The following is a 23,156-nucleotide window of genomic DNA, read 5'->3' on the forward strand; positions in this document are numbered from 1 at the left end:
TACTTATAACTAATTATCATTTCACATGATAATCTGGGACCAGACTTTTTATATTGACAGTTTTTCACTTCATACAAGCCCCGATATTGTTCTTCTTGAGGCAAACATAACCACCATTGACATGACATCATCACTTGAACTGTGCAGTATTTATTTGAACAAAATAAAAAAATTTGGACAGTTACATTTCAATCCATTTGGTATCCTTTGACAGATTATAAAATTCCATTTTCTTTTAAATCTTACTTTCCCCATAGCTGCAAGTCAACTCAGTTTGTAAGTTATCCTTGAAAGAACTGGTCAGTAATTTTTTCTGAATGTTTTAAACTATGATTTACTTTTTTATCTAATGTTACAATAGTTCAAAGTTAAGTACTTTAGAGTGCTACTCAGAAGGTTTAACAGTGCAAGATCAAGATATTATTGGTTGCTACTAAGTGAAACCTGTTAAAGTGAGCATGGGACTGTTATGATTGTCCTAACCATTGCACCTATTGACGTACGTACATGGAGCACAATTTTACTTTTTTTAGACATAGTAAACCTGCATATCAATTGTTCTTTGTGTACAGACAACCAGTTAGTGCATGTGCATGTCAAAATGATGATGACAAAGAACAAAATTATTTACCGTATACATGTATATACATGTGTGCATGTGTGTATGCTGCCACATATGTGCCAGCAGATTGGGTTTATGTATTTATTAGGAGTAATCAGTAGAACAAACCTTGATCTGCTGGTGCATTATGTGATGGCAAATCATGGTCTATGTTGTTTTTAATTGGACTCAACTGATAAGCTACCGTAGTATATATGGTGACTTGCAGTATAAAACTTGCAGTACGCATATGCCAGAGTTTGTACTTGTTATATAACATAAATTTGTGTGAAATTTTTTAGATTTGCCTTGTAATTTTCCTGCTATTTCATTGTATAAGTAGCATCTTTAAATAAGGTCAACTACTCAAACTTGACAAGAGAGGATATTAACTACTGAGGCAAAAAAGAAAGAAAAAAGAAAAAAAGAAATTGTATAGTTACCAGACTGTAAGATTATGGGCATATAAACTTACATGTTTTCAGTATGAGGATTTATCCAAACCACGTAAATAATAATGTTTAATTTGTTTAGAAGAATGCCAATCTGCTGTCCTCAGAATATCTGCAAGTGAACATTCTCTCCTGTATGCTGCAGAAACTGATGCAGAACAAAAAGAATGAGTTTTGAATTTATCAGTGTTTATTCTAGACAAATGCTGCACTTTATTCAGCCACCTGGCTGTTCTGCTGATAGTACCAGTAATGGCCCTGAAAATACAAACAGAAATAATGAAGACTTGGTCACTTTTCTTTATTGTCCTAGTCCTTTGCAAATAATGCAAGAGTGTTCCAACAGGACACAATTCTGGTTTATCAAACCACCTGAAGTCTATAACAAATGGAACTCCTGGTTTGGAAGTTTTTCATAGATCTGTACAAATGAATATGTTAGCCTGTCATGGCAGATGAGACACTTTTCATATTTTAGGGCTAGCTAAGTCTCTGCTTTAGGAGCTGTTGCCAAGGCAACTAATGCAACTACTTTCAAAGTATATTTCTTAAGGGTCAGTGTATGTAAAGGCATCCATGAAGCTAACAGCTTTAACATTTGAGAAATGTTGCAGATAGAGGTGTATTTAGGCTTAGCCAGATATCATTGAAATAATCCTGTCATAAATCTGGTGATAAAGGTAGATGAAGGAAGTACCCCAGGATATAATGAATATTTTCAAGATCAGCATGGTTAATGATTTGTGTATTTGCAACACTATAGGACATTTTTAAATTCACAAGAAAATGGCAAATATGACTCTACCTTTTCATCAGTCAGGCAAATTGTGAAGAAGCTGCAGATGGTAATTGTGTCTTGGCAGCCTGACAGGAAAGAAGTAAAAAATTCTTGTAATAATGGGAAACATGTATGACTGTCCAGTGGGGGGCTCCACTATCAACACTTTCTTTCTCTTATCATCCCCCCCCCCCCCAGTCAGTATTTGCCATCATTTAGTCATACTATTTCTTTCACTTCAGGGTTGTTTTATTAATGACTTTAAATAATCCTATTGAAAATAATACATGTACAACACTCCCTCATTATAATGCTGGCACTGAGAGCCATATAGTATGTATGTGCCACCTTATAGTGAAACTGAATTATAATGAAGTACATGATACATATAATGGTGCTACTGAAAAATGAAATTGGATTCCTCACCATACTTTTCTCACCCATGTGACAGAGAAATCTACCTTTTCCTATCTCAGTCTGGTTATCTCAGACCTGTCATCTCAGTCAAGGTGTCCATGTGCTAGGAACTACATGTACTTTCAACTCATTAACCCCTGATGTCTTCAGTTGTGCCTGACAGAGTTCTTATAAAAATCCTACAACAGCAATAACAGATATATAACAAAAACAAATTCACTCATAAAGCAACTTAAGGTCTCACCAATTTTAATAAGACTATAAAAACATTTTGACACACACACACACACTCACACACACACACACACAAGAACAAGTTGAGCTATTTGATAGAGCTGCAGACACAAAGGCAATACATGTCACTGGCACCACAAAACCATACTCTCAAGAGCTAACTGCAAAGCTGGCAAAGACCAGGAATTTGTTTCTTCTAACTTTGTCAAACACCCACTGTCTGTCCCAGTTGAATCAAGCATAATAATTTGATTGCAAATGAAAACTCCTGCACTTACCAGCCAGAGTGGTTCATTTATCAGTTTTCATGCTGTTCCACAAAAAGATTTCCAGGACAGAAAATATAAATTTTCAATAAAGTCATGAATTAGGAATTTCCTGATGTCACTACATACATCGTTAGAACTTTACCCAGTAGAAATATTGTACTTCACAGTATTATACCATTTCCTACCATAGAATGTTTTCCAAATTAAAACTGATGAAAGTTAAAACTTGACCGTATACAAGATATGAATTATTTATTGTCAATTTCACATGACATCGATCGATTAAATGTAATAATATAGTAATACATGTACATGTAATATAAAATTATTTTATGTTTCTAGTTTCCCCTGCATAGAACTTGTATACTTAGGGTCAACAGGTCACCCCATTGCCCTCGTAAACATATTCGTCTTAATATGCAGTATAAACTAAAGCACGTGACTCGAGACGCTCATTGCACAATACTTCCAGCACATAATAATTATAATTTTTTTCTAGATTTTCTTTTTCCTTTTCTTAGAACGGCATATATAGCTAGATTACACTTAGATAATTATTCAGATTTTCATAAAAGATTAAAAAAACCAGATGACCTTTATATAGAGTGAGAAGCATTAATAGTACCTGATGAATACTGTGTTTTGAATCTGCTAACTAAATTGCAAGTTGCAGGGTTATTTTAATTTAGTTGAAAAAAAATAGGTGAGAAAAATAATCTATGTGGGTGTTCATACCAAGACAAAGAAATCCCAGTTGCGGGGTTACATTATTTGTCTCTCCATTCAGCATAACATCTGGGGAGACAAATAATTTAACCCCTTGACTAGGATTTCCAAGTCTTGGTCCAAACCCCAACATAGATTCTATTAGCCTTAGAACCAGAAAACATGTTATAATGAGGGCATTATAATGAGGAAGTGTTGTGTCAATCATCTAACATCCTTTTCATCAGGAACTTGGACCATTATTTTGCACAAAAACTTAAAGTTTGTACTGTATTTCATAATAAATCAAGGATATGATTTTAATATAACCAGACAAATATCTTCACCTCAACTTTAAGAGAGTAGAAATATGAAGCAAAATTAGTTCCTGGTGTATATTTGAGTAGATGTATATTCACTTCACCAGTGTACCTAGTGTACTTGAGAACCTAGTGCATTTGGTTATTTTCTCTTCTTACCATCATGTTAAGAGCTGACAAAACCCTGTCTACATGTGTTACTCCATGTTTTAATTGTCATTTTCATTTTCTACAATATTTATTTGCATGGTGAGAAAAATAAATTAGAAACTATGTATCCAAATCTCCATTTGACTACATACCCATGAACACCAATTTCTAAGTATTAGTTATCTTCTCTCCAAAACCTTCAATTTAAGGTATATTTTCTCTGGACATGAAGAAGACAATGTAAATACCAATTAAGCAGAGTTATTGCATTCAGTATTATATTCATAGTTAAATTTATGGATTATTCATTTATGTACAAATTGATGCATCTGCTTCTGATAGTCAGAGGTACACCTAAAATTTGAGAAACACTGGGTACTTTTGAAAGTTCTCCTATACATGGAAGATGGTCATATTTCACATCAGTTTGCTTGGTTAAAACTTACATCCAGGATCTCCATTTATTTAGTTTTTGAAAGAACATGTCAGTAAAGCGTACATTTTGTACATCACTAACATTTTGAGACTTTTTAAAGCGTGTAAATTATAAAACCACCAGATACTGGTGAAGCAAGCCTACCTTTATGTGAATTATTGACATATTTTTGTATATGTTGTTGTTTAAAACACATTTTTTTTGTATCATTACAACTTTGATATCATTATTAACACCTGTTGTTGTGTAATCACTTTACAAAGTGAAAATTGGGTTTTCTTGGGTGCAGCAACACAAGTAGGTTATTTAGTGCAGAGGCAAATGGAGTATATCATGCATGTGCAACTTCCTCCAGGGCACAGGCTGGGTAGGGATTTTCAAGCCACACCATATGATGTAAATGTTACCTGTTAAAACCCGGTTGTAGACTGGATGCTGTCCATATGACTTAGGTTGCACATCCCCTGAGGTACATGTAACATTATACTTGCACACTATATATAGGGTCTTCGAGGTTTTAAATAACTCTTTCAAATATTTTAAAACCTTGAAATCTTAGTCTGTAAACTACTCCATAGAATTTGTATCTGTTAAACAGTTTAGCAGTCTGGTTTACCATTATTTATGGTCAACAAAAAGTAAATAAGTTTCATATTAAGGTAGCAAAGAAAAGACTACACAGACTGGATATCATACTGTTGAAAATTATTTATATGTGGTTTTATTAACAAAATGTCTTCCTCCTAGAAACTGGAATTTAGTGCTTATTTTTAAATTTGTTTTTTTCCATGTTTATTTTAACACTATATTAAGGTCTGAATAAAATTTTGAAACAAGTCAGTATTTGCAGAAACCGCCAACAGGAAAGGTTGACATTTTGGGCTTGAATGATAAATAGACAGTATTTTGATGTTGATAGAATAGCATCTGAAGATATAAAATACCATAGTTTTGGCTAAATCCACTGAGTTCTTTGTTGTCATATGTACACTTGTTATAGATAATCTTTTATCTCCATGCCCGAATGTGGGAGGTCATGGGTTTGATCCCCGGCCGAGTCATACCAAAGACTTACAATAATGGTACTTAAACAGCTTCCTCGCTTGGTGCTCAGCATTAAGAGGTTAGTGTTAGAACTGGCTGGCCTGGTGTCAGGATAATGTGACTGGGTGGGACATAATGCTACATGTCTGTGGCACGATGCCCCAGTGCTAAACATCACTGTAAACTGCCACATTGCAGACATTGTAGTGATATGACTGAAAAATTGTTAAAGCTACGTTAAAAATCCAAATCACATCACATCACACACATCTCCATGCCATATATGGAATATTGAATCTTTACAGTTATACACCTCAATTATTTCTATCTTCCAAAAGTTCATCATATATCTGATATTAATCAGAAAAATTGAATACTTTTAATTGCTGATCTTTGCCCATTTAATTCATTCAGCATATTCAAAGTCCTTTAAGAAATTTATTGATATAAATCTTCAAGAGGTTTTCATAAAGGTAAATATAAAATCATAATGTGGTAAATACCAATGCCTAACAGGAGTATTGTGACTATATTCAGTTCACTAATATAAATCAATCAGTGAACTACTATATTCAGTTCACTAATATAAATCAATCAGTGAACTTCTATATCTTTTTCTCTTTGAAGCATTTGTTATACTATTTATCCTGTTTGTCACCCAATGTCTAGGATCATAACGTTCTTGCATGAGATATCTAATCCATTTTATTTACATATATATCAAGCACATTGATAAGAAGGTTGATTTATCTGTAAGTTGTCTTAATAAAATATAATTATGTAAAATGGTGTCAATATGGCTATTTATGAATGTTCTTTGCTCAGCATGTGTGCTACTTAGATCCGGTAGTGATGAATCAAACTAGAATTGTGAAAGAAATGTACATTAAGGTTGTTTTCCATTTGAAATGGAGAGAATGCATTCAGACTATGTCCTTACAAGTTGTATCATCTTTTCACACCAGCTTTTATCACTCTCTTTTGAATCCAGTGAAGGTTTACCCTTTTTTATTATTAATCATATAGCTCCTATGTTGTATAAAGTTTTTATAGTGTACATTACCTCACTGTGACTCATACCAAAGAAAAGACAGATTTGCTGAAGGGAAGGTCTGACTCCATTTTATTGATGGAATGTGTCGTCTGCTCCCATGGGTGATTTGGTATGTTGTCTGCCTTGGAGATGGTTGGGATTTTCATTCCTCTAATTTAGTATTGACAGTTGTAACAATGATTGAGATGTATTGATTGGTAAAAAAAAAAATAGGACCCCATGCTCAACAGGCACCATAAGCAGCTTAGAAATTTATGCAATGCTTTCCAGCCTTAATGATTGATCAGTGTTGAGGAGACTCTCCTTGTTGAAAGAATTTGTCCTGGTGGCCATTTGGCTAACAGAACAACTTTGCTCAATCAGCTTAGAAGAAGCGCTGCTAGGATGAACATGACATTAGATGAAGGTACATATGTATAATGCACATGCTTGTCTTGGAAAATTGGGATAGTTTGTCAGAATTCACAAGATACTACGCCCAATCCATCAGATTCCTGGAACTTTATTTCTAAATATTTCTCAACAAGGTGTGATAAGTACATATTTCATGGACACTGGTAGGAAAGGCTTGTATATAGTGTTTTAATTTGGATGATTCAGAACTTCATGGTGAAGACGTTTGTCTTAAATTTTATTTCTCTCATATGTGGAATAACTGGTCAACTTTTATATTTTTGTGTGTGAAGAATTCCAATTCATGACAGTGGTTGAAACACTTTTGATCATACATGTATTGATTATTTTTGAAAGAGTTCAGTGATTTTAAGATTTTGAGTGCAGATTTACCTATGTTCTTGTCTCGTTTAACATGAGCATTTTGAACAAGTAGTTAAGTGTTAAATGATATTTAAGATTTTTTTACATGGCTGTTGTTGAGGAACTGGAGCTGTACCATGTATTGCTTTTGTGTGACCTCACTTACTAAAGAACTAGTATGAAAGCTCAGCCAACTTGAACACAACCCTGACTACTCCAGTAACGTTGAGGTGAAAGCAGCAATCCAGAAAAATATTTGAGAAGACAAAAGTTTTTATAAAATGGGGAAACAATCATTAATTGTACTTTTTGTGAGATAAAAAGTTTCGAAATGTTTAATACAGTACAATACCATTTCATTCTAATTTAACCGAAGCTTTCCTTTGTTCCTTTGTTTTGCTGGCAGACTCTCATAGAAGTCATGAATATGAGGTAAATTTATGGATCTCATTTTCCTAAACTGATCAATTTCCACACAGAAACTTGAATGTGATTGTATGGCTTTGTTAATGCTTGCCAGGATATTAGATGGAAATCTTGTGATTACCTGTAAGGATATAAGAATATAGTTGGACAATATCAGCCATTTGGGTTATTTACTTACACAAGGGGCAAACATGGGCATTGTGAAGATTATTGTGCAGTATGATTTATTCCACCAGGACAACAAACAAATATTGTCTAGTGAAGTGGAAAGCGAACAGTGGCACCAGGATAGAGTGATAATTTGGTGAAAGCAGTTGATGATTGCAGACATTCAGATTATATTATTCCCATGCTCAAGAGAAAACGTATGCTATAAGAAGTAATTTTGCATGGGGAAAAAAACTGTCATGACAGTGCCAAAAACCTAGGTCCTTTATTTCATATGCTATCCTAAATGCATGTATGCATACTTTATCGTTTCTATGTACTTTCCCCTTTGAGATTGATAGACAGTAAAATCACAATCAATATTTGCTCTTCTGGTTGAAAAATCCAAACATTTAGAATTGTAACAATCATCTGCCGAGTAGTAATGAAAGATAAGTCAAAGACTTATTTTTTAAAGTAAGAATGCATGATAAATGGACCGGCTGAAGAATGGAATGCCCCTGAGGAAATATTTATTCATTATGCCATTGAAGAGTTGAGGTCCCCTTGATCTAATCACGTCACATGCATATGGCTCAGCCGAAGGGACAGGAAGCTGCTCAGACTATGTAGGATATGGTATCGTTATTTTGAGAAAAGATAACTTTCCTTGACTTTATTGATGGATTTCTTTTTGAGCAGTGTTGACTGAGGCTTACACCAGCTCATTTTGCCTGTCAGCTTAATACTAATGGCCTATGGAATAGCCATTTGTTAGTTATCAATCACTTTCTTATTTGGAATAGGGTGCTCATTTGTAAACCCATGGGTGGAAGTATAGCTAAAATTCCACACTATACCAACAGTCAGATCTGGATGTCATCTAATTTAAACTGAGCTGGAAGACTTCATGACTCCTTGTTCTAGCCAGGATATTTATAAGGGCATCAAAAATGTGCTTTTAGATATCGAAGTGCTCATTGAGCTGATTCCTGAAATAAAGAACTTACCTATCACTTTTTCTTTGATGCTAACCTGCTGCTTTCAGTATGACTGGATATTTTTTATTTTCTCTTGAATGTTGAAAAAGAGGTCTTCTGTTTGATTTTCCATTGATATTTGTGAGTGAAACATCACCTCTATTTCACTGTTTGATTTTCCATTGATATTTGTGAGTGAAACATCACCTCTATTTCACTGTTTGAAAAAACAAAATTCTTTATCAGCTTTACTTTTGAGACAAACAGAGGAAAAATATTGTTATGGATTTATCAAGGCATTTATTTTATGCAGGATTCAGAAAGACATTTGGAATTTGATGAAACTTAACCTCTGATTTCCTGTTGAAAGATAGTAGACTTCGGTAAAGCAGTGGATTAAAATCTCAGAGTGGATGCAAATGACACTTGGTGCTTGAAAGGGGCAGAGGTTGTTAATGGAGTATTAACTGGAATATTATGGAGTAATGATTTATTCCACAGCTATTATACAGTTTCCAAAAGGACAAACTAGATGACACCAGAACAACATTAAAATCAGTGATTTTTATTTTGTGCAGCTGTGACCCTGATACCTGGTATAATGTACAAGGACATAAGGATAAATTACAGACATCTTGACAGTCTGATAATTAAATAGTAATAATAGCCAAATGAATAATTAAATTCAGATCTGGAAATCAAAGTTTTCTTCCCACACCAGTTTACATCATCAGGCAAGGACGCAAAAAGTTATTGTTCTGTTCTGGAATATGTTACCTTATTCAGTCAGTGTGGATTCCTTTATTGGAGCACCACAGAAGCTTGAAAAAGAACATAAAATGAAGAACGGTACTCAAATTTGTCTTCAGACACTAATTGACTACTACCAGATGAAGAAGATGAGAAGTTCTAGTGCTTCTCATAGCACTACTCCCAGAAAAAGCAAAGAAGTTGGTGAATGCACATGTAGCCTCCCAAATAAGAAATATTGCATGCTCACAACCAAGACGAAGGAACAACTAGAGCCTGCTGATGCCAGATCAAAGAATATTGTCTGGGTGCCAATGAATATAAATCAAGTGTAGTAAGTCTTTGTGTGTGTCTGTGTGCATGTGTGTATAAAGATCATGTGATTTGCTTTCACAAATGTATATCTGACTGATGAAGCTGTAACATTTAGTTTCAAAATTAGTAAACACTTGCTGGATACATGTAGCATAAAGGTTTAAAAGAATTTACTTCAGAAAAGCTAAAATGAGGCACATTCATACCCAATGTCATTATAACCCAGTGCAGATTTTGCAATCATTTGGGGTATTGCAAAAGGTTCATGAAGTTCAAAAGGGTTGTAATAAATACAGTATATACTCACTCACTATTCATGTTTAATTGCAAACAACATTGACCCAGATCAGCCATCACATAAGGCACCAAATTTGAAAGAAATCACTTTGGCACGGGAGGTTTTTGATGCAGAATTGTACTTTGGTGAGGGTTATCTCAAAGAACCAGACTTCTCTGGGCTGAATTAAGTTGTACAGTTAAACCTGTCTTGAAAGGCCACTGGTATGAGAGATCACCAAGCTTGAGAGACCAGGTTCTTAAAGCACAGATTGATTGATTATAAAGTTGTGACCTATAATGAGAGACCATGCAATTTTGGCAGACGAGGTGGTCTTTTAGGACAGGTTTTAGTATGCACACTGCAGCTGTGCAAGATAGATCAATAGATAAATAATACACAACAAATTGGTTGTATATACCACATTACACTCACCTGTTACTGACATGATATCATCAGCATTATTTACGACACTAGCATAACAGCTAGCAATATCAGTCAATAAAGAATCAATCCCATCAAGGGCCTCTTGTTCACATATTTCCCCCCAAAAGATGAAATTGTATAAAATTAGGTGGATCAAATGACCCACTAAACCTCGAAAACTTTGGAAGTCCCTGAAAAGTCTTTGAAAAAGAAATCCAGGTCTTTATAAGCCTCGATTAAGCTTTACTTGAAATGTTACATAAAATTGTATGTATGCATTGCCAGCAGTTTTTCCATTATTTTTACACATTTTTAAACTTTTTTGGAATTGGATATTGTTGGAAACACTTTGGTAGCATGATTCAACAAAAACCTCTTGAGGTAGGCATATGAACTTTGGCAGATATATTGGTGGTTATATGTAATGCATCTAACAACCACCACAGTAATAATGTGCCTGGGATTTGTTACAAAATGCATGGAATTTCACAATAATTAGTCTAATGACCACCACAGTAATAATGTGCCTGGGATTTGGCTACAAAATGCTTGGAATTTCACAATAATTAGTCTAATGACCACCACAGTAATAATGTGCCTGTGATTTGGCTACAAAATGCTTGAAATTTCACAATAATTAGTCTAATGACCACCACAGTAATAATGTGCCTGGGATTTGTTACAAAATGCATGGAATTTCACAATAATTAGTCTAATGACCACCACAGTAATAATGTGCTGGTGATTTGGCTACAAATGCATGGAATTTCACAATAATCAGTCTAATGACCATCAAAGTAATAATGTGCCAGTGATTTGGCTACAAAATGCATGGAATTTCACAATAATTAGTCTAATGACCACCACAGTAATAATGTGCTGGTGATTTGGCTACAAATGCATGGAATTTCACAATAATCAGTCTAATGACCATCAAAGTAATAATGTGCCGGTGATTTGGCTACAAAATGCATGGAATTTCACAATAATTAGTCTAATGACCACCACAGTAATAATGTGCCGGTGATTTGGCTACAAATGCATGGAATTTCACAATAATCAGTCTAATGACCACCACAGTAATAATGTGCCGGTGATTTGGCTACAAAATGCATGGAATTTCACAATAATTAGTCTAATGACCACCACAGTAATAATGTGCCTGTGATTTGGCTACAAAATGCTTGGAATTTCACAATAATTAGTCTAACGACCATCAAAGTAATAATGTGCCTGTGATTTGGCTACAAAATGCATGGAATTTCACAATAATCAGTCTAATGACCATCAAAGTAATAATGTGCCGGTGATTTGGCTACAAAATGCATGGAATTTCACAATAATTAGTCTAATGACCACCACAGTAATAATGTGCCTGTGATTTGGCTACAAAATGCTTGGAATTTCACAATAATTAGTCTAACGACCATCAAAGTAATAATGTGCCGGTGATTTGGCTACAAAATGCATTGAATTTCACAATAATCAGTCTAATGACCATCAAAGTAATAATGTGCCGGTGATTTGGCTACAAATGCATGGAATTTCACAATAATTAGTCTAACGACCATCAAAGTAATAATGTGCCTGTGATTTGGCTACAGAATGCATGGAATTTCACAATAATTAGTCTAATGACCACCACAGTAATAATGTGCCTGGGATTTGGCTACAAATGCATGGAATTTCACAATAATTAGTCTAATGACCACCACAGTAATAATGTGCCTGGGATTTGGCTACAAATGCATGGAATTTCACAATAATTAGTCTAATGACCACCACAGTAATAATGTGCCTGTGATTTGGCTACAAAATGCATGGAATTTCACAATAATCAGTCTAATGACCATCAAAGTAATAATGTGCCGGTGATTTGGCTACAAATGCATGGAATTTCACAATAATCAGTCTAACGACCATCAAAGTAATAATGTGCCTGTGATTTGGCTACAAAATGCATGGAATTTCACAATAATTAGTCTAATGACCACCACAGTAATAATGTGCCTGTGATTTGGCTACAATGCATGGAATTTCACAATAATTAGTCTAATGACCACCACAGTAATAATGTGCCTGGGATTTGGCTACAAATGCATGGAATTTCACAATAATTAGTCTAATGACCACCACAGTAATAATGTGCCTGGGATTTGGCTACAAATGCATGGAATTTCACAATAATTAGTCTAATGACCATCAAAGTAATAATGTGCCGGTGATTTGGCTACAAATGCATGGAATTTCACAATAATCAGTCTAATGACCACCACAGTAATAATGTGCCTGGGATTTGGCTACAAATGCATGGAATTTCACAATAATTATTCTAATGACCATCAAAGTAATAATGTGCCAGTGATTTGGCTACAAAATGCATGGAATTTCACAATAATTAGTCTAACAAACATCAAAGTAATAATGTGCTGGTGATTTGGCTACGAATGTATGGAATTTCACAGTAATCAGTCTAATGACCACCACAGTAATAATGTGCCTGGGATTTGGCTACAAATGCATGGAATTTCACAATAATTATTCTAATAACCATCAAAGTAATAATGTGCCTGGGATTTGGCTACAAATGCATGGAATTTCACAATAATTAGTCTAATGACCATCAAAGTAATAATGTGCCTGGGATTTGGCTACAAATGCATGGAATTTCATAATAATTAGTCTAATGACCATCAAAGTAATAATGTGCCTGGAATTTGTTACAAATGCATGGAATTTCACAATAATTAGTCTAATGACCATCAAAGTAATAATTTGCCTGTGATTTGGCTGCAAATGCATGGAATTTCATGCACTTGTTCAAGTTTTAAGTGTGAAATGTTGGTGCAAATCTTATAGATTGAAATGTAATTGCAGGCTTAAATAATCAATAAATTGATTCAAACGTTGATCAGAAAGTAGGAAAGTAATGTTTAAACTGTTTTACACTGGTTTCTAGATAGATAAAAGACAGGATTTAATATTGTGCTCAGAATAGGAAATCATTTTATTTCCATTGGGGATGCCATGTTGAAGATGCCTAGTTGAGAAAGGTAAAATCGGCTTTAATTTCTTTGCTGTTTGGTTTAAAATGACAAGCAATGTAGCAGCTGTTTAGCTTTAATCACCACCACCCACCATGCATGTATCCTAGTAATACATGTCTTTCTGTCAGTCAGTTCCTAAATGTTTTCTTTTCCACATAGTGACTCTCAAACCGTTCAATATATTTTAACCAAATTGGAACACATGAGAAGCATGTTCAATAGAAGTGAATGTTGATGCTTTTCTGCATTTTTTTAAAATAGTCGTTACTTTCGGAACAAAGTGCAGCATATGTAGTATATGAATTAAGCATCTTGCACAATAGGGCAATATCATGAGTAGTATAAAAATTGAAAGTACTGGACCTTCTGGTACTTTCAAAAGGAGTCTTTTCATAAGAGACAGACCAGGTGGGATATGTCATCTTTAGCTGACTTTTGTTTTTTGAGAATTCAGCAGCTTTTTTTGTTTCTTCAGTCATCTGGATTTTCAAATATGATCTCTAGCATTTTACTTCTGAGTTTATATGCATGATCATCATTGGACTGATTTTAGTGATGATTAGATCTAGACAGAAATAAAACTTTAATTTAATCTGAGGCATTGTCATAAAGTCTCCCCTTACATTATCCTTTGTTTAAAGACAGCTCTTGTATTTGATTTCATGGCTTGACTAATGTGTTACATATACAAACCCTGCTAAGATAGTAACCAATGCTTTTCTGTCCTTTGTTTACAATTCACTGAAGTGTTTATTTACAGTATATGAATTACTCACAGTATAGAGGAACAATTCAGAAATAAAAAGATCTTTGATCAGAAGCTATTGTTTGTGCAGTTATGTATTGAGTAAGACATACAGATGAACAACACACTGAATGATTGTTAAGAAGTAAAAAGACACATATACAGTGGTAACTTGAAGACTTTTTACAATATAACTTGAAGACTTTTACAATATTGATTAGGAATTGTGGATCAATTGGACATCATGTCAGCCTTGTTTTACTAGACCTTTAGAATTAGTATTGTGTTACATGGGATTCATATACATGTATACAAGTTTTTGTGCAAGTCATTGATTCATTCCAATGGAAAATATAAAATATTGATTTGTTTAGTCATTTGACTTCCATTTTAATTTGGAATAGGTTAATTTTGAGATATTACCTTTTTGTATGTTATTATCTAACATTCTCAACACCACCGGTCAGATGGAAATGTACAGGTTGACCATGAATCCCCAGTAAAAGATTTGCATTATGTGAGACCTGTCTACAGGTCTAAATTTATATATGTGTGTGAAATAACTTTTCAAGGCATAATTACATAGGATAGTATTCAATCTGATGTCATTGAAAGTCTACCAGAAAAAAGTTGCCACAAAAGTCAAAGGGAACAGAGGTTGATCAACTGTCTCAGCCTAATAGCAGTGAATTGGTTGGTGTGGATATGTATCTGTATATAGTTCACTGCTGACATGAAATAATATATTAGTTGTGGATTTTTACACCATATGTTTGTGGTTGCACAAAGTTTTCTGAAATTCCACGTAGACACTCATTGTCAGGTGACAATTTCTTTTCCAATACAGAATAATATTTTTTCAAGGCCAAAGAATAGGACCAGCTTGCAGATTTTACAAAGTGTATACTTAAGCCTGTAATTAGTGGTGCAGACTGCATGCAACTCTTTCCTTCCATTTGTAATGATAATGCAGTATATCTTAATCAGTGTAACAGTAGTTTTGTGTAATGAGCTTCTACTTCACAAACATGGCCCTTGTGTATGAAAAACCTGGGAATTGAAGAGGAAGCAACAAAAATTTACTTTTCATTAGGCCTTCTGTGTCACAAACATGGCCCTTGTATATTGAATGCCTGGGAATTGAAGAGGAAGCAAAATAAAAATTTACTTTTCATTAGGCCTTCTTGTTGAGGAGTTATTGTTTTGATAATAGGTGAGCTCTGATCTTCTGATTTTTATTTGAAATCATTCGCTGTTCCAATATAGTGACAACATTAGTATAAAATGATCAAAGAGAGAATGTATTTCAGTATCACTGGGGTGATTTAGCTTTATATTCTAATATTGATGGTGTTTGTTCAGTGTTCAATAACTGGAGGTTTTTGTTTACCTAGGGTCCATACTTTTGTTGTAATGAATAGCTGAGACTGATGTAATCCTGACCATTGAGTATTGAGAAGCAAGTTCACATAGATCGCTAATTAATTAATTCATACCCATATATGTAGGATCTAATTACCTTTCAGCATATCTGTGTATTTGGAGATCTAGTTGAAGGAGTTAAGGTGCTGGGTATACACTTTAATGTGGACAACTAGCATCAGATTTTCTACAATACTGTAAAAGCCTACATGATACATTTCTTTTTTCATATCAAGACCCAATGTTTCTTTTCATTTGGATATATACGTTGTTTTGTATGTGGTCTTTTAGAAAGTTTGTGTCATAGTTGCATTATAAGATTGGTCTGGCAAAGAATTGTTGCCTGTATTCCCAGCGAGTTGACATCCATCTTTGTTGAGGTTTGTTTTGGCTAGTTAAAAACCATTAGGGCTTTTGAAAGCAACATTAAAAGCTTGAATGCAATACATGTTGAATAAATCAATCACTGATGTTTGCAGAGCATAACTGTTGGCCATGTTCTTGTAAAGAAAAGCAATAGTACTATATTTATTATGTGTGGCATAGTTGATGCTCCATTCAGCAAAACTTGAAAATTCAATTCATGCATCATATCAGATCAGTATTCCTGCATGCAGCCATTTTGGTTTCTAAGGATTTACACCATCTAGCTCCTAATACTTCAATTGATGGTGGTTAATTTTGTGTAATAATAATTTTTTTAACACATGTAGCTTTGAGTTGGAATGACATGTCCTATAAAGCACATACAGTGTCACTTTTGGAATCCTCCAATATATTCCAGGATTCAGTTATTTCATAGTTCAGGATAACCTTACGTTGCTCATGACAGAAAGTCTATAAGGCTGCAGTTTTACACTTGGAACTTGTGGCAGTTTGCATGGTTATATATCAATTGCTCTCCATGATTGAGGATTAACTGCTGATAATTAAAATGGAATGAGTGTATGTGTCTGCAATTACAAAAGATCAACACAAAATTGAAAATACATGTTACCGTATCTTTTGTTTAGCCTAAATTCTGAGCACTATGGTGACATTCCTGGTCAGGCTAGTTGATGGCCATTTGACCAATTTATTCAGGCTTTGTTATACTTAGAATGGTTTTCTCATCATTCATGCCTGCTCGAAGACCAAGGACTACAACATCTTTGCTCGCTCAGGGCAAATATAACTCTCTTCGCTGTATCTACGGAGCACGTGGCTACATCACTTTACTTGGTCAGACAGAGTATTTAGACTTAGAGAAGAGTCGACCTGCAAGCTCAGCAACCTGTCGCAACTGGAGGACTAGGTATATAGTTATCAATACTTTGTTATAAATAAATAGTCGAATACGACATTTTTTCCTATACATCTTTCATTTCAATTTGGAAATACCATCACTGCATATTAAACCAATAGATGAGTTTCATAATCATCAGTGAAAGATAATATGGTTATCACATTATCATGCATAATTGAAAGTGAGGCTAATAGGGTCTGTACCTTGTGTACATGTAATAAAGACAGTGGGGGACTATGATATCAAACAGCCAACATTACTCTGTATTGGACATGAATTATCCTTGATTGTGAGAAAGCCTTTGAAATCTAATTGAAACTAAAAATGCAGAAAAATGTCTTAGGATAAATATGTTTCAAGAATAATAATAACATTAGATCATCATCATCATAGATCAGATGTTCTCACATTGTGGTGTGTGGACCATTGATGGCCTGTGAGCTCCATTTAGGTGGTCTTATCTTACGTGTTTAGGCTCTAATAAACAGTAACAAAAGAAAGAGTGAAAACAACAAGCTTTGAAAAGTAGAACAAATAGTTTATTTCCCTGGAAAAGCATTGTAAAAATGAAAAAATAAGAACTTAGGTTGAATCAAATCCAAAAATAATCTAAGAATAATCCACAAATTAAATTTTAGAAGTTCTTGTAATGAAATGTTATAATGAATTCAAGTTTGAGTCCCAATGAAATGTCCAAAATGGAGGGCAACAACATATACTGTAGTCAGTATTGTGCTATTGTCTACAGTTCTTTGTTGATTCACAAACAATAATATTCCGGTGTTTGAATTTCCAAATAAAATTTAGAGAAATGTCTTCATCCAAGAATTCTGTATGAGCACTCAAATATTTCCAGGAAAGAGAATTAATCTTATCGAATCCAAATAATCTGAATACGAATTAAAATATAACTCCAAACTGGTCACAGACAAATGAACACCTTGACATCAGGTGTTTTAAGCCCAAACTGAGAAATATCTCTCTAAACATCACTAACAAATCTAACTACTGCGCAATTTCAGAAAACCCAGAATTGCATAAATAAGGTTGTTTACAATCTAAAATCAATTACTCCCAGTTTATATAATAACTTTATGTCATTAATTTAAATGCAATCTCACTAGCCAAAATAAATGTATAAACAAATGAGATATGTTGCACTTACTGATGGAGGGTGATATGGGTATGTAAAAAAATAGAAATAAGAATTTGACCTAACGATTTTGGTGGATGATAATTTAATTCAGGTATACGAGTGCAACATATAATGTTTCAATACAGTCTGGGAAAAGTATTCAATATTGTTGCCCTGCAGTCACCCATTTCGATTGGAAGATTGCATATACTGACTTGAAATATTGAATAAATCAGCATATTTGTAATACTTAATAAAATATGTGCACATCACACATTAGGGTATGGACTGAGTACCTCACCCTCCCCTCTACCACACCATCCAGTGCCAGATTTGGAGTCTGATAGTAGGGTAAGGAAAGTTGACTGATATCACCCCTTCCCTATTGTTCCAATGAATCCTTACAGCTTGTGTGGCCCTCCACCTAAAGGTCATTGGGCTTTTATGCCCACATGGGCTACTGGATCCTGCCTATACAGTAGATGCTACAGCTTTTGCTAAAGAAAGGAGGGGCAGGGGCAACTCTAGGGACTTATGCCCCCTCCTGCCATGACACCCTCTCCCAAACATCCCTTTAGTTGCTCTCTCAGGCCTCTTTTCAGAGACTTGGTCAAACATCACAGATGATGCTTGGGTCATTGCCATCACAAGCAAGAGTTACCATCTCCAGTTTCTGGAACACCCCCCTCAAGGACCACCAATTTGTTTTCAACAGTCAAATCTGGTGAAATTGAGGGATGAGGTGCACACCCTTTTGCAGAAAGGGGCAGTCGAAAGTAAAACCAGAGTGTTTTGGAGGATCATTTAAAGATTGAGACCACCTCCTCAGTTCAGAATGCACTTTATCCCTCAGATTGGGCAGTCTCCTTCTACCTTCAGGATGCCTTTTTGCACATCCAGATATTTCCCCACCACCACAGATACCTCTAGTTTTGCTTGTACTAGGAAATTTTTAAATTTTGGGTTCTGCCATTTGGAATGTCTTAACGCACTCATAGTCTTCACCACAGTTATGGTAGTGGTAGCAGCCTATCTCTGATTGGTAGGTACTCTGATTCTCCAGAGTTTCAACAACTGGCTGATCCTTAATGTGCAGGTTCAGTCCATTCATCAAGATCTGTTCCTTTGTTAGCCTGCAGTAACTCCATTGGGTCTTTTTCCCAGTCTCAAGAAACCAGAACTTATTCTATCACAGAATTTTGTTTACATGGGGATGAACTTACTCATGATCCAGAACTTTGTCCAGGTTCCTCTGGATGGGATAGATCAAATTCTAGCACTCTCAGAGGTGCTGTGTGCAAAACTTTCATTGTCTACTCGCCTTTAACTGTCCCAATTGCAAACCTTGATCTGATTCTCCTAAGACATCTCCACATGCATCCTCTGCAGTTCCTCTTTCTCACAAGTTGGAAACCATTGAGAAATTCTTTATCAGCCTTGACCCCACAAGGACCATTTGTGACCTCCATTTGCACTGATGGATGAATCTGGACAGATTTCTGACTAGGTTCCTCATGCATGCACCAGACCACCACTCCTATCTGTTTTCTGATGCATCAGATTCTTTTTGGAGCACTCATTTAGAGCCAGATGATGTATTTCTTCAGGCTATCTAACATTGGGGAGATCAACGTCAGTGAGGCATATCTACCCTTTCTCTTTGTATGAAGGTCTGGAACGTTCTCCACTTTGCCACATCCCTCCATTTCAAATGCTACCTCAAGTTATACAGAAATTCAGAAATTCCCCATCTCAGATCTTTCACCTTACTCCATTGTGGTCCCAGCAATCATTGTTTAGCCATCTTCAAGTCCTAATTAATCAACAAAGGACTCTACTTCACAGGAAGGATTTATGTCACAACACCTGGGATCCCAACACAGGAGCCCACAGATTCTCCACCTTAATGCTTGGCTCATCTCAAGTGATCTTTCTGCCAAAAGAAGTTTTTGAGCCAAGTTGCATCAGGCCATGAGAGTTTCTACATCAAAGGTCTATGATACCAGGTGGAGGATCTTTTGTGATTGGTGCAGTAGGAAACGCATTGATCCTAGTTGTCCTGCTAACCTCTGTTGCAGATTTCCTTTTGTTTCTGCTTGAGAACAGATACTCAGTATCTACTACTATGAAGTGATGTAGTGCTGTAACTTGCAACACACTTAAAAAGTTCTCTCAGGGCATGGCAATCGGTTTGGATTAACACTTGCCAGTCTTGTTAAGTATTTTGAGCTGCAGAGACCTGTCTCTAGCTCTCCTATGCCTAAATGGAATCTTGTGTTTTTGGTGTTTAAACAAAACTCCCTATGAACCATTGAGTGAGGCCTTCTTTCAGGACTTCATATTCAAGACTTTTCTTACTCGCCCTAGCATCTGTGAGAAGACAGTGAGATTCATGCCTTGTCTATCAACACTGGCTGTCCATGAGGTTTGATCTGTCGCTGCCGCATGGGCCTACCATAATCACTCATCCTTTGAGGACAGGATGAAGACATCATTTTGGCAGGTCCATAGTACAGTCTCCTCTGTTTACTTCTGCATGTTAGCACAAGAAAGTGTAGGTATATTTTTCTCTGGGACCCATTGTTGCAGCACAACATTTGGCCCAGAGATAGACCAAACATTCTATAACATGGACCTTTCTCTCCTTGGTGAGTATATTCTATTTTCTCTGTTTTTTAATTAGTTTAACAAGAGCATTAGCCTATCCACGTACCTGACAAATTCAGCTTTGCAGTAGTGATGGATAAGTTATTGCTGCAATTAAAATGTAGTTGCGGGGGGGGGGGGAATAATTTGAATTTTATATATACTCATTACTTATCTGTCCAATATCCTCCTTTCACCCAGCTGTCATGTCTTGGTGTTGACTATGAAAAAGAAGATGACCTTTCTATGCATATACCATATGAGGTGTACAAGTGGAAGTGACATACTGACATTTCACCACTCTGTGAGAGAGTGTATTCAAATCATATGGACAATGGATTTGTTGGTCTGAAAAGTAAGGCTGCACAATAGCAAAGGGTAGTTATTGCTTAATTAAAGTCAGTTTTACCATCCCAGCCCTGACCTGAAAAAAAATATTTGAATGCTTATGGGGATATTGGGTGGACAAGAATTTGTACAAATATAAATATAAATGTGCATAATAGCCATTCATTCACAAAAGAGCTTTTATCAGCGTGTAAGAATAATGGTAGGACTTGACTTGGAAGCATGATCAGCCTACTGTACTCAGCATTGAAACAGATAAATGAAAATTTAATTTCTTTTCTTTTTTAAACATATAATTGCATTACTGTATTTACTAGTGTATTAGTTAAATTCAGCTTTAAAGAACATAGACACTAATTGGGATCTGTGATGTTTGTTTACTGATTACTTCTAAAAAACTGTATAGACCCAGATATACCAATTAATTATGCAATGGTAGATCTGAGCATGTGCACATGTGCAATTTACACTTGGGCTTTACCTGTAAACAGGTATATATGGTATATATCAGGAAAACAAAACAAAATTGTACTTCTTGGACAAGTTTTAGATTGTGATTTATGACACCTTTATGGCAGTTCAAAGTGCAGCTGGATGTCTTGCAAGATCATTTTGCCAGATAAATGTAAATTACTTTTAAAAAATTAACAGTTTTGATTAGTATTTTATATTGTCAGTATTGATTCTTGACACTGTTATTGTGTGCAGCCAGCAAATTTCACTGTTTATTATGATTTTTGTGATCACTTTTGTTCATTGTAAAACAACAACAAAAAGGTAATTGGGGAATTGCCTGCATTTCTAAATACTTTGTTATGTTTGCAAAATCTCTGCACAAACAGCCATTTTCCTCACTGATTGCTACAGACTGTGTTAAAGGGGAACAACTCCTCCAGTGGCATTGCCATAATATTATTCCATCATTAACTGCAATAGTGATTGTTCCCCCTGATGAGCTGATGTATTGATCAGGGAAGTATAATATGCTATGAAATGATTATATATTTATTGAAGTGGAGTTAGTTTCCAAAACTGCGTACATTTAAATACAGGCAAAATAAGTACAGAATAATGCTGGAATTTAAATAGACACAAATAATCAAAATAATTTGCACTGTAAGGAGTCATAAAAATAGTCAAAGCAGTCTACATAGGTACATAGCAATCTATTGTATATAAAGGTCACTTTTTTTACACATCACACCTTTAAACATAACTTAGTATACATTTGACTATTTATAAAGGTCACCTGCTCATAAAGAACAGTTCTGCCAGTCTCATGGGTGAGATTTATTGACAGGTTTAACTGTAATTTTCTCTCCTTTCATCCTTGTTGATTGCCTGGTCCTCTAGATTCACTATTTAATTTCTTCCACAAATTAACATATTTAAAATATCATTGGTAGCTCATTTGTTGTAGTATCAGACTTGTAATTAAAGAGTCAGAGGTTTGAGGTTTGATACCAGCTTTGGTCAGGCCTCAGATTGAATAAATTGTTAAACTCTTGTTTTTTTATTCTTTTTTAAGTGAAAATTTTGTTTTTTTGTGTACAGTTTTGAAACTTGGAGATTTACTACTGCTAGTAATGAGTGATGTCGAACTTTATAAAGAAGTTTCATGAGCAATAATTCTTGGAATAACTTTTAGAAACTGAGTGAAACATGGTCTTGTTGCTTTATTCATAAAGAAATCTTAAACTTGAGTGTATGTTAAAACTCAGTTATCATCCCACACCTTTTCACAGAAGGTGTGGTACTGGTAATATTCAAGTTTCTGTAAGTTGATTCCCCTGAGTAACATTAAAGCCTTTAAGATCAAAAGGAATGGAACTTCATATACTTATGCATCATCCTTAGAGGTGTTTACATGGTAGTAGTAAAATAAAATTGAAATTATCTAATTTGCTTTGATCTTTGTCCTCTTCACTTACAATAATTTTTTCCCTGAATATGTACATTATTGTATTAAGTGTTTATCAACATTCTAAAGT

At 35.0% G+C, this 23,156-nt stretch overlaps 1 protein-coding gene across 10 annotated transcripts in view; it reads left to right on the forward strand.

Moving 5' to 3' along the window:
• The window catches only part of LOC149806839 (uncharacterized), a 247,442-nt gene that overhangs the window by 170,048 nt on the left and 54,238 nt on the right, over nucleotides 1-23,156 (forward strand). Inside the window, exon 1 of one of the 10 annotated variants that reach the window (XM_089958452.1) lies at nucleotides 6,544-9,853. The exons of the other annotated variants lie outside the window; for them this stretch is intronic. Coding sequence (XP_089814578.1) covers nucleotides 9,540-9,853 — 314 coding nt within the window. The 5' untranslated portion in view covers nucleotides 6,544-9,539. Of the gene's footprint in view, nucleotides 1-6,543; nucleotides 9,854-23,156 lie in introns of those variants that run through there. 10 annotated transcript variants of the gene reach the window in all.

Source organism: Sinohyriopsis cumingii, chromosome 1, assembly GCF_028554795.1.
Source record: "Sinohyriopsis cumingii isolate HCF-2022 chromosome 1, ASM2855479v2, whole genome shotgun sequence".
Classification (NCBI taxonomy): domain Eukaryota; kingdom Metazoa; phylum Mollusca; class Bivalvia; order Unionida; family Unionidae; genus Sinohyriopsis; species Sinohyriopsis cumingii.